The sequence below is a fragment of the Rhincodon typus genome, chromosome 31 (genome assembly GCF_021869965.1).
Source record: "Rhincodon typus isolate 14 chromosome 31, sRhiTyp1.1, whole genome shotgun sequence".
Lineage (NCBI taxonomy): Eukaryota > Metazoa > Chordata > Chondrichthyes > Orectolobiformes > Rhincodontidae > Rhincodon > Rhincodon typus.
In genome coordinates, this window is record NC_063362.1 from 16,581,127 (window position 1) to 16,594,615 (window position 13,489).

The 13,489-nt window shown below is 45.1% G+C and overlaps 1 protein-coding gene across 5 annotated transcripts in view; it reads right to left on the reverse strand.

The window, feature by feature from the left end:
* The window catches only part of LOC109923956 (paired box protein Pax-7), a 120,714-nt gene that overhangs the window by 35,760 nt on the left and 71,465 nt on the right, over positions 1–13,489 (reverse strand). For all 5 annotated transcript variants that reach the window (XM_048615221.1, XM_048615225.1, XM_048615223.1 and 2 more), the window contains 2 exons: positions 1,804–1,969; positions 977–1,176 (listed from right to left, as the gene is read on the reverse strand). In XM_048615221.1, coding sequence (XP_048471178.1) covers positions 977–1,176; positions 1,804–1,969 — 366 coding nt within the window. The remainder of the gene's footprint in view (positions 1–976; positions 1,177–1,803; positions 1,970–13,489) is intronic.

A 13,489-nucleotide genomic window follows, 5' to 3' on the forward strand; every position in this document is an offset into this window, starting at 1 on the left:
GGTACAGCTCCCCCTCCTCTCCTGAAGGTGCTGACTCTCCCTGGGGTACAGCTCCCCCTCCTCTCCCGAAGGTGCTGACTCTCCCCGGGGTACAGCTCCCCCTGCCCTCCTGACAGTGCTGACTCTCACACTTCTATATTGGAGGAAAGTGTTCTAACTCTGTTCATCAATCAATGTTTTGTTTTAATTTATTCACAGGATGAGGGCATCACTGGCAAGGTCAGCATTTAATGCTCATCCCTAATTGCAGAGGGCAGTTAGTTTGCTGTGGATCTGGAGTCACATAAAAGCCAAAATGGGTAAGGATGGCAGTTTCTTTCCCTAAAGGACACTAATCTTTATGTTACTTCTCTTGTGCCTTTGAATGTCTAAATGGCCCTGCAGTCTCCACTGCGCTGTAATCAATACACACACTGTCATTTTCCTCTCTGAACCTTTCAATCTCATGCTATGATGTCCTTCAATCTAATAGTCTTCCCTTAGTTTCAACATCCAGGACCTAAAGCCTGGTTGGCTGTTGGTTAACCATCATGTCCTGCTTTGGATCAACTCTTCTTTCAGCTTTTCAACTTTAAAGGAGGAATATACATTTCCCAAAAAATAACAAACTCTTTGGGCATTTTCCCGCACTATGGCAATTAGTTTATTTAATTAATGGATTCAGTCATTTGGTTGAGTTTTTGGAGTGGACTGTTAGATTCTCAAAGCTGTCCATTGAGCTTGCAAGCCAGACTCTCATTATCTTGTTACAAAGTCTGGGTTGTACTAATAGGTTGAGTTTCTTCAAATGCAGGAGGGATTAAGATAGGAAAGGGCTTGTACTGAACATTGACTCTGCTGCCTATGTCATGGGCCTGAAACCCCTGCTTTTATAGATTGATTGGACAGGAGTTGAGTTTTAATCACAGTGGGAGGGGATTGATGATGACTAGCTGCCCCAACAGATGTTCAGGATAGTGACTGTGTGAAGGCTGACCTGTGGAGAGAGTCCATTGCTGACCTGGTTCATGGGGTTGTTGGGTCCTGATGCGTTCATGAAGCTGTCGGGGTAGCTGGAGAAGGTGTGTCGATTGGACGTTAAACCATATGAGCCACTTTCTGCTGCTGCTGCCAGGCCACTCTGGTGCATAGATGAGGGTGGGAGAGGCTGTGGTCTGTGGACAGTGCTCCCTCCATCTGAGACCAATCATATACAACAAGTGTTTAGTCACACAGCCAAGTCTGATACATCATACCCATGATGCATTGCTTTTCCTCTCCCACAATCCTGCCCTTCCTCATTCTCTCCTACTCTGCAACCCTCTGCCTTCTCTTCCCATGCCCTGTCTAAGTTTCACCTCTCCATCCCCTTCTTTTATCTCCTCACCAGTGCCCCTTTGACTGCCCCCATCTCTCTTCCCAACTATTCTTCTCCCCTCCCCTCATTCCCACATTGTGGATTCAGTTCCACAAGCTCTGACAGCTGTTCGGTAGACACCATCAGTCGGTAATGCTTCCAGTGAAATTAGTGGGATAACAAGACAATGGGTCTGATAACAAGAGGGGAGTTCCACATCAGCAGTAAATGCTCAGTGCGTTTTAAATCCCAATGTCTTCACCAATTGAATCTCAATTCTACCAAATAAACTAGGAGAAACTGATCTTTTCCAGGGACGTAGACCAGTCTCCTAGTGAAGTGACTGTCTCTGGACTGTCCCTGATGGTCTAGGCTGTTGAAGTGGTTGAATAAGGCAGCCAGTGCACCACAAGCGCCTCTCATATCTGTTTGGCAAACCGTCATGTTGGACTGCAGATTGCTCTTACCTTGGGAGAGGGTAGTTGTTGGATACGATGACTCAGGCAACTGGTATGGGGGCAAGGTTGGCATTCCAGTGGGTGGGAAGCCACCTGGCAACAGGTGGTTGAATGCTGCCAATTGATTGGCTCCAGCCTGTTTACGCCATCGCGCTCGTCGATTACTGAACCAGACCTGCAAAGGGGAGAATCAATATTACCAAACACAAGAATGCTTTCTATCAATATTTCCAAACACAAGAATGCTTCCTATCAATATTTCCAAACACAATAATACTTGCGATCAATATTACCAAACACAATAACTCATTCAATTTTACCAAACACAGTAACTCATCCAATCAGTATCACATCCAATCAACATTTCCAAACACAATACTTTGTCCAAACAATACTACCAAACACAGTAACTTGCCCAACCACTATTACCAAATGCAATAACTCTTCCAGACAGTACATTTTTAAAATAAGAAACCAGAGAACAAACATCAAGGGGAAAGTGGCAGAGTCCCTTTATTCTATATGTCCTGTTATGCTGAATTTCGAAATTGAAATGTTTTTCCTGGATGTAACTACTTTCTAATCCCTGCCATTGTCTTGATCACAGGCAAAGTCAATTCTCTTGTTTGCCTTCTCTTCTTTGCAGCTGTGTCTCCAGTTCTGCTTTTCTCCATCTCCCTTCCCCCGACCTGGATTTTACGTTCTGGAATTGTCTTCCTCATCCTCTCTTCATTTAAGATTTTAGTCATTCATTCATTCATGTGCTCTAGCTGAAGGCAACTTTTTGGCTTGTTGTCTGTTGGTGCTTCCTCCTGATCTGTTTTCTGAGTAAAGATGGGGTTTGCCACTGCCTTCAGTCTCAAGGGCTGGACAAGGAGACAATGCCCACCTCAGCTGGAATGGGAATCAAACCTTCAGTGTTTGCGTTATTCTGAACCATGTGCTAACTACCTAGCCAGCTGAACTAACTGTGGCTTGGGGGATGATTGTTCTATGTCAAAGGGACTATATAAATGTCAGTTGTTGATGTTATGTACACTTTTCTACACACCTACTAATTCTACCAAATAAACTAGGAGAAACTGATTTTTTCCAGGGCCCTGGACCAGTCTCCTAGTGAAGTGACTGCTTCTGGACTGTCACAGATTGTCTAGGTTGTTGAAATAGTTGAATCAGGCAGCCAGACAGCCAACTGCTGAGCATATCTTTCTCCCTCTCATTTTCTCATCTCTTTTGAAACAGCAGATCTCACTAGGAGCACAGTTCCTTCATTACAGGCTTTTATATGGACTTCAGTAAGGCCTTTGACAAGTCCCACATGAAAGATCGGTGCAAAAGGCCAGATCCCATGGGATTCAAGGCAAGTTGGCAAGCTGGATCCAAAATTGGCTTGCAAATAAGAGGCAAAGTGTGATGGTGGAGGATTGTTTACATGATTACAAGCATGTGAACAGCAACATATCCAAGGGATCACAGCTGGGACCTTTGTTGTTTGTTACTTATATTAATGACTTAAAAGTGAATGTGGAGGCTGTAATTAGTTAGTTTGCAGAAAACACAAAAAGTAGGTGGTGTTGTTGATAGTGATGAGGATGGTCTCAGGCTACAGTCTGATAATGATCAGCTGGTAAATTGGGCAGAGCAATGGCAGATGGAATTTAATCCTAATAAGTGTAGAGTTATGCATTTTGGGAGGTCTAATAAGGGAAGGACATACGCAGTGAGTGGTAGGTCCCTAGGCAGTACTGAGGAACAAAGGGATCTTGGTGGGCAAGTCAACAGACCCCTAAAGGTGTCAGCACAGGCAGACAGGGTGCTGAAGAAGGCATACAGGATGCTGTCTTCATTAGCCAGGATGTGGAATATAGGACTAAGGAAGTCTTGTTACAACTTCATAAAACATTGGTTAGGCTACAGAAGACGGAAAATTTTGTGCAGTTCTGGTTGCCACACTGCCAGAAAGAGGTGATTGCACTGGAGAGGGTGCAGGGGAGATTCACCAGGATTATAACCTGGGATGGAAAGCCTCAGTTATGAGGAGAGACTGGATAGACTGGGTTTATTTTCCCTGGAGCAAAGGAGGCTGAGGGGGGATTTGATTGAGGTATACAAAATTATAAAAGGCATACATAGGGTAGATCGTGAAAATCTTTCCCAATGGCAGACATGCCTAAGACCAGAGGGCATGAATTTAAGGTGAGGAGTATGTTGTTTAGATGGGATCTGAGGAAACATTTGTCACCCAGAGGATAGTGAAATATAGGGAATGTGCTGCCTGCGAGGGTGGTGGAGGCAGGTCCTCTCACAACATTTAAGAAGCATCCGGACGAGCAGGGTATAGTAGGCTGTGATTGAGTGCAGCTAAGTGGGATTAGTGTATCATAGAATCCCTACAATGTGCAAGGAGGCCATTCAGCCCACTGGGTCCACACCCTCCGAAGAGCACCCCACCCAGAACCCACCCCTTACCCTATCCCAGTAACCCTGCATTTTCCATGGCTAACCCACCCAGCCTGCACACGCCAGGACACTATGGGAAATTTAACATGGCCTACACTTAATGGTAAGATCCTGTGGAGCGTCGCTGAACAAAGAGACCTTGGAGTGCAGATTCATAGTTCCCTGAAAGTGGAGACCTTGGTAGACAGGACAGTGGAGAAGGCGTTCGGTGTGCTTCTCTTTATTGGATAGTGCATTGAGTATAGGAGTTGGGAGATCATGTTGCAGCTGTACAGAACATTGGTTAGACCACTTTTGGAATACTGCTTGCAGTTCTGGTCTCCCTGCTATAGGAAGGATGTTGTGAAATTTAAAAGAATTCAGATTTACAGGATGTTGCCAGGGTTGGAGGGTTTGAGCTACAGGGGGTGGCTGAAAAGGCTGGGGCTATTTTCCCTGGAGTGTCAGAGGCTGGTGGGGTGACCTTATAGAGGTTTATAAAATCATGAAGGGCATGGATAAGGTGAATAGCCAAGGTCTTTTCCCTGGGGTGGGGGAGTCCAAAACTAGAAGGTATATGTTTAATGTGAGACAGGAAAGATTTAAAAGGGACCTAAAGGGCAACTTTTTCATGCAGAGGGTGGTGCGTGTATGGAATGAGCTGCCAGAGGAAGTGATGGAAGCTGGTACAATTACAACATCTAAAAGGCATCTGGATGGGTATATGAAAAGGAAGGGTTTAGAGGGATATGGGCCAAATGCTGGTAAATGGGACTGGATTAATTTAGGATACCTGGTTGGCATGGACGAGTTGGGCTGAAGGGTCTGTTTCTATGCTGTACAGCTCTATGACTCTATAATCTACCTCACATGCACATCTTTGGACTGTGGGGGAGACCGGAGCACTCAGAGGAAACCCATCCAGACACGGGGAGAATGTGCAAACTCCACACGGACAGTCGCCGAGGGTGAAATCGAACCCGAGTCCCTGGTGCTGTGAGGCAGCAATACTAACCACTGAGATACTGTGCTGCCCATTGTGTAATTTGGTGTATGTTGGTTAGCATAGACATGGTGGGCCAAAGGGCCTATTTCTATGCTGTATGACTCTGACTCTATTTCACCCCAGCATTCGCCTTGCAGTTGTGCAGCTCAGTACTGATCTAGCTATTCCACCTTGAATGGAATCACAGCTAACCTGGATGCATTGCTGCCCTCTGGTGCAGGTTAAGACATCCATCCAGAGTCTGGGATAGTGGTACGGAACAGGAATCCTTCCTTTCCCCTGGCCCAGTGACACGACTCCATGGCCCGTGACTCTAATATCTCTGATTGTTGCTGCAGCATGTTAAAAGGACATGATCGTGGGGGGCCTTTAAAGGTAGGCAGAGATGTAAGGAGCCACAGTGGTACTGGTGGATACACCACTACAGACACATGTGAAACCCTTGACCTAGACACAGCCCGGTAAATGCTTAACCAGCACACATGCCCACACACATGAATTCTTCACACAATAATATGAAATGAAGTAAACTAGAGGCTGAGAGTTCAAATCCCACAACAGCAATTGCATTCAGTAAAGGTGGAACAAAGTAAAATAACCGTGAAGGCCCTTGGATCGTCATAAAAACCCAACTGGTCCTTTGGAGGATGGAACCTGCTGCCCTGACATGTCTGTGAGTCCCACAACAACCTGGCTGACCCTCAGGGTAAGTAAAAATAGGCAATAAGTACAGCCTTGCTAGTGTGACCCCTGTCCTAAGAACAAACATGCAGAGCATTGATTTCTGAGGGTCAGAGGTGAGGTAATGTCAAGTGCATCACAAATGTGTCCATGTGCACACTAATCGAGTGTGTGAAAATATTTAGAGACAGACCTCAGTGTGGAATTAGCCTGTGTGGGTTAGGTTAGCTGCTCACCCAGGCATGAATCACAAGTCTTGGCCGATATGGGAACTGAGTGGGAAATGGACAAGACTGCCTCCAAATGAAAATTGACAGTAACAGTTGTGAGTGGGAGTGGGAGTGTTTGCGTTAAGCCTCCAGCTACACAGAGATCTTTTGTTTTACAAAAACAGGCCAAATTGCGACTCATCGTAAGCCCGGTTGGGATTACACTCTGCTTCGAAGCCTGGCTTCACAGCAAAGACTGACGCCTTTTCAAATTAATTTATGACATTTTTCAGAGCACAGAATTCAGTTGTAACGAGATTACTTTCCAAAACACTCAGTTCAAAGTGGCCACCGCAAGAACAAATGCTGACTGGTAAACCTGGAAATGAATTAGTCTCCAATAGCAGCACATTTCGGGCAGACTGAAAATGACATCACTGGAGAAAAACAGGCCAAAGTAGAAAACACTGACACAATTTCCAAAGAACCCAAATACACACAGCATGGAAGGTGGTCAATCAGTTGCACCCCATCCTCAGTTTATCTTCTTTCTGCCCTATAATGGACTCCTCCCACCCTTTTAATCCTCCCACAGCCCAAATTAGTCCCCTTCACACTCATGGACAATTTATCTTGTGAGTGCCTCTATCCCACATGTGAAACCTGCCAAGGAAACAGGAGGTAAAATTCCTTCCTACTCCCTAACTTCAGAATCTCTCTCTAAACTTACCTGTTGCCATCCTGAATGAAGATGTTCAAAGGACGTAGACATGGACTGACATTATGGCATGTTACTTGAAGTAACAGGTTTTAGTCACTCTTACACTGTTGTTACAATTCATTAAAAGACCTTACCCAGACTGAGTCAGATACACTCTATTACTATCGAATGCTTCTACGATTAAAATAGTACTGTCAGCTGCATGGAGTTGCTAGGCCTTATCTCGGGGCCTCAGTGAATCTTGAGCCTAACTCCAGTCTGTTTCAATGGCAGGTCAGGAGCTCTTCAGAAGCTTTTATGTTAGAGATATACTACAGTTATGATATATTGCCAGGGCCCAATAGTCCCAGGTCATTGTTTTTTTTTTAAATGACATATTGCTGAACCAAAACTGGGACACAAAAAACATTTGTGATGGGACAGGCGCTGTTGCTAGGATACAATGCAGGCTTCAAGTCATAGTTCCTCAGGCACTACTGCAGTAGGCCTCAGAATCATGGATTTTGTTCCATTACTTATGTTTAATTCCGTAAATATGAGGACAATTATTTTGTGAGCAGTGCTCAGTCGTAACTTTTAGTCTTAAAAATGTAACTTCAGAATTCCTTGTTTCTACACTGGTTTGTGTGCTTGCAGGTAGGCCAAGGTTGGTGATGGGGGGATGGGGTAGAGCAGCAATGGAGAATGACACAGAGAGAAGACCAGAGTTGGTGTACGGAATCCGACTGTGAGAAAACAAATAATGGTCTGTAGTGGGATATTTACTGCAGGTCAACATCAGACACTCCCATGTGCCCCCACTGGATAGATTTCACTGCAACTCTCAGCAAGAGAGCTGAACTCTGACCCATCCTGTCTACAAAACCCCTCCTCTCCCCTTTATGTTCTCTTCAACTCCATCCCTGAGAAGGGTAAATGCTTAGTGGGGAACCCAGCCTCAGAAAGAAATCTCTGGACAAATCAGACAGTGCGTCACCCCAAGGTAACACTTGAGACATTTGGGCCTGCACTACCCAGCTTATCAATGGCTCTAACTACATTCTATTCCAGGTTATTAAATTTCACAGTCAGGAAAGGAGTGGGTCAGAAGAACCGTCATTAAAAGAACTGGTATTTCTCAGATCGTTGGGGTGTGGGGTATTTTGGATGGGGAACTGCACAGTAACAATATTTAAAGGAGTTACATTGTAGTTGAAGAGAATCCTGAGATATTGGAGCAGTTAAGGATGGAGCAGTTTCAGAGAATGGGATCATGAATCAACTGGACTATCAACTCAGTGAAACGTGCTGTTTGGTCTGCCAGAGCAAGGAGCTGACCTCGACTGAGAGTTGCAGACTGGCACATTCTGAGCTGCAGGACTATGTGTTGAGGGACGCACTAAAGCTTGGGGCAGCTGCTACAAGGTGAAAAGACCATCAACTCAGGTCTTTCTGCCGAAGTTAAATGGGGGTCTGTTCGTTTATCGGACCCTCCCGATGTGTCAAAATAAAGTAAATATAGTCTTGTATAAGTAGGAAATGCCTTTGGTTTGTTTGAGTCAAACTCCAATGTTTGATTCTTCATATACTACTGTACTGAACCAAACTGTTTTAGTGACCATATACGTCTGTAAAGAGATTTTTAGGAATAAAGTGTATTTTTGAAATTAAACCAAACTGGCCATTTTCCAATTTGGATCATATTTCAAAGCTGGCACTGCAGTTACTCCCTCTCCTTTGTTGATGGCTCTCCTCTCCCATCGTTTCCCAAAGACCCTGATCGTTGCTTGGGTAACAGTTCTGCAGGAACTGTCATTAAAATGCCTGTAGTTATTTTTGGGAGTGATTTCTTGTTGATCAACCTCAGCACTGAAAGGTTAATGGGCATTCTGACTCTGGATATCATCAGCCTCAGATCCCATCCAGTTTTCACCGGTCGCAGGAAGCACTGTGGCTCAGTGGTTAGTACTGCTGACTCACAGCGCCAGGGACCCACGTCTGATTCCACCTTGGGCAACCGTCTGTGTGGAGTTTGCACATTGTCCCCTTGTCGGCATGGGTTTTCTGCGTGGGTTTCCTCCAGGTGCTCCAGTTTCCTCCTACAGCCTGTAGATGTGCAGGCAAGGTGGATTAGCTATGGGAAATGCAGGGTTATAGGGATAGGGAAGGCAGTGGGATGCTCTTCGGAGTGTCAGTGTGGACTAAATAGGCTGAATCGCCTGCATCCACACTATAGGGATTCTATGGTTTGTGGACAGTGTATGACCAGAATCTAGCTTTCCACATTGGCAACACATGAAGAAGTTATTCATTTTCCGTCATAGATAATAATCTGGTTGGACTTGAACCCAGGCCCCTGGTCCAGAGATAGAGACATTACCATAAGAGCCCTAAAATGAACACCATTAGGCTCCTCATTATGAGAAGGACTGAAAGTGTGCACTGTGCAGGTTCAGCTGGATGATCATTCCAATTGCAAGGAGTTTCATCCCTCCTGGGGAAGGGGACAGTGTTTATTATGCTATTACACCTAACCCCTTCCCTTGTGATACCTCATGGTGTTGACAGTCTGAGACTAATTGGGGTCCCTAGAGAGGACAACCTCTCTAGGCTGAAATTTCTCTAGGTAGAAATTTCTACCTCTTGATTATAGAGACTGTGTGAGGAATAATGATCTCTTTGTATTTATATCTCACTGCAGGTAATGGGTTTCTTGATAACGAAATGTAATCTTCACAGCAAAGCGATGGAGGCACCGGGGTTGGGGACAGGACAAGATGTCATGTAGGTCAAAGTCACTCCTGCTGTCGGCTTAATACTCCATCACTGAGGGGAAAATCTAGATATTTTCTCATCAACCTGTTCAGAGATTACACATGCCTGGGGGGCAGGTTGGACTTGAACCCTTGTCCCTGTTCCAGAGGTAGGGACACAACCACTACACCACAAGAGCCCTAAATAAACACCATTGGGTTAGCTTTGCACTCCACAGTTGTATTGAATTAAAGATTCACCAATTACCATGCTGGAATTCAAACCAGTGTCCCCACAGCATTAGCCTGCCGTTTGGGATTACTCATGCAGTGAAGTCACAATTAAGCCATTGCCTCCACCAAGACATGGAGCTTATCTCTTCCCAAAGCCAATCCAGAACCTGGCATGGTACTAAGGACCACACACAAAGGCCCCGCTTCTATCCCTAGCCTGCGCTCAGATCTTTAACCTGAGGTGGTAAACAGATTACAAATGGTCAAGGTGCCCTGTGCCCGCAATTTGTATTTCTGCCCTTGAACATGGACGTACAGAAAGAAGAGTGGCATTGGAGACGATTTGGAGACGGGGGTTCGGGGGACGGTTGGGGTGGATGGAACTGATTGCAATACCCTCTAGGATTTCCCAAGAGTTTGGACATGTCAAGGAACTAATGGCAGAGGATGGAAACAGGTTGGGTGTAATCTGAAGAGACCTCCTGGATCTAATCGAATGGGTGACCTTGCATGGGGTGTGGCAAGACTGGAGAAAACCATGATGAGCCAGGAGAGAAGGGTAAGAAATGACAGTGTGAGAGATAAAGGCAGTAAAAGTGTTTTTTTTAGACTTGAGTATCGGCCCGGCAGGTAGGTTTGTGTCAGTACAGAGAATCTGGGATTAATTACACCAGGAGCTGAAGATAAGGATCAGCTCCTGCAATTTGTCAGACAAGCTAGTAAGTGTTCTCTTACACAAGGGAGAGGCCCAGCATTGTGCCCCCAATTGGAGCCTGCCTGTTTTATGAAGATAAATTGTCTTCCAGGTGCTGAAGTGTAACAGAGCGTAGCTACAAACACAAGAGCTCACACAATGCGGGAGTGGGATCTGCAAAAACCTTCCCAATCACAGACTCCTCCGACATCCCTGATTCAGCTACTTATTCCTCACAGAGTATTTCAGATTGGTCTTGTTTATTGTCATCATTCTCAAGATGTTTTATCTTTGCAGCTATTAACCCTGTGAACCCTCCTCGCTAAAGGTTGGGATGTAATGCAAGATGGAAGCAAAAGCAGAAAGAAGTGGAAGTGGGTGCAGGTCTGACAGTGCCTGAAAGAGACAATTAGGATAGTCCTCCAGGTAAATACCTTCACTGCTCCTCAAGTCCTACCTGCTCCGCAGATGTGTGATGACCTCTTTGGGCTGTTTAGTTAAAAATAAATAAACCTTCACTGTGCCTATCCTAGACTAAAGACAGGGGTAGGAATTGGGGCACCACTACAGAGAAGGCAACTTGGGGAGAGTAGGCAAAGAGGGAGAAATGGAGGGAAGAGGAGGTTGGGTTTTAGACGGAGTGAAGAATGTACTGGTGAATGGTAGTGTGTGAAACAGGGGAGAAAGGAGAAGGATATGGGAGACAAGGAGTGGGGAGCGAGGGGAAACTGATGGAGAGAAGGCTGCTGGGAGGACAGCTGGGATCACTCATGCATCTCCTGGCTTTACAAGTGAAAGGGTCATAAATGTTCAAATAATTCTGGGGGCTTGGCCAGATTGAGATTATGACAGGAGGAGCCTTTCCGGTTTGGTAATGAGACAGTGCCTGATTATTGCCATTTTGGACCCTCAGGCTACTGTTTCCTTCAGAAATTTCTATGGTACATTATGGAGTGTATCAGAGACCCAGTATGTGGGATGGCTCCTGACTTTGCACAATGGTGTAAGACGAGTGACTGTGGGTTAGCCCTTGATTTACAGCTCACTGAAATCAATGGAAATAAAAATGGAAGGGACATAAAACAGGCTCTGAGTCCATTATGAGACATCTTACATGATTGTACAAGGTTAGAATGAGATTGTGCACAAGAAGGCCATGGATAAGTAAGCTGGCCATCACCCTTCAGAATTTAGCAATCTGGTTTAGCAGTCTTTTATTTCTTCTTGTACCAGACTCTAATGAACCTGCTCCTTCTCTGAGTTCTCTGTTTCTTTCCCAGTTCTGCAGTGTGAGCTGGGGTCATACAGTGTTAATGATATCATTGCTCCTTGCACACAGGAGAGAAACTGAATACTTCCCACAGTATGCCGGCTGTGTGTCAGTCCCATGATCGAAGAACACATTTGTGTCACATGGCTTCTGCTGTTTAAATAAATTCATTCACCCACAAATGAAATTAGTCTGTAACGTGACTGTTCATTTGTACAGAATCTCGGTGATGACAAATCCACTCTTACTAATAAATTAGCAACACATTAATCACCAAAGGCAACCAGTGAAAGGGAGCTCAGAAATGGAGGCTGGATTTGGGGTTACACTTGCACACAGAAAGAAAAAGAGTAAGAAAGATGAAGAAAGAACAAAAAAAAGAAAAACCTTTTACATTTTGGGATGTTTCAAAGCTTGTTACAGCCAATGCAGAACTTTAGAAGTATAGTCATTTTTGTAATGTCGGGAACACCACAACCATTTTGCACTCAGCAAGGTCCTATAAACAGTGCACTGACAATGGGCTGATCAACTGTTTCAGTGATGCTTGTTAAGCAATTGGGTAACTCTGCCACTCTTTAGCAAAATTGCACCACAGGATAGTTTGCACTGACCTGAGAAAGTAAACAAGACCAAAGTATTATGATGGTCACATCCAATAGATGGCACCTCTGGCAATGCAGCACTCCATCAGTACTGCACATGGGTTTCAGCCTGGCGTATGCGCTCAAGGCAAGGGATTTGAACTTTTAACCTTCTGACTCAAAAGGTGAAAGTATTTAAAGTGACATTCTGACTGCAAAGGGCGTGGATCTTCAGTGCACGTACACACACACGCGCGCGCGCGCACACACACACACACACACACACACACACACACACACAGACCTACTGCGTGAAAAAGGAGTGTACAGCCGATAAAACAGAATAGCACTATTCCCTGCTCCATGTCGCCATTGGTTTTGGCAATGAGTGCAGTTCCCAGTGGTCTCATTATTAAATGAAAGTCAGGGCTCAGATACAGAGAGGTGTCAACCTGGTGAAGCCACAGGCTGCCTTCAGGCGAAACAGTGAAACCAGTATACTGTAATCACAACTAAGTGATCCCAAAACCAGACTTGTCACATTCCATTGTGAACAGCAGTGGATCATTACTAGTTAAAGGGAGGAAGAGGCTCTGTGACCATTCCCCTTTGCAATGCTGGGGGACCCCAGTAAATCAGTGCAAAAGACAAGGTTGAAACCATCTTCAGCTGGTAGATCTGAGTGGTTGAGCCATCTTGGCATCCTCTTGAGGTTTCCACTGTCACAGATTCCAGACTTCAGGCAATTTGATTCACCCTACATGCTGTCAGGAAACTGCTAAAGGCACTGGATACAATAAAGACCATGCCCTGACAATATCTCTGATGTAGTGATGAAGACTTGTGTTCAAGAACTAGCTGTACCCATGGCCAAACTGCACCAGTATAGCTACAATACTGGCATTGATCCAACAATGTGGATACTACTCACGATATGACCTGTCCACAAAAAGCAGGAAGAATCCAACATGGTGAATTACCGCCCCATCAGTCTACTATCAATCATCAGCAAAGGGATGGAAGGAATCATAGACAATGCTACTAAGCAGCAATGATTCACCAGAAAGCCAAAGGAGATAGCTAGTAGTGACCTCAGCAACTCTGGCCCAGGGAAGAGGATAAATG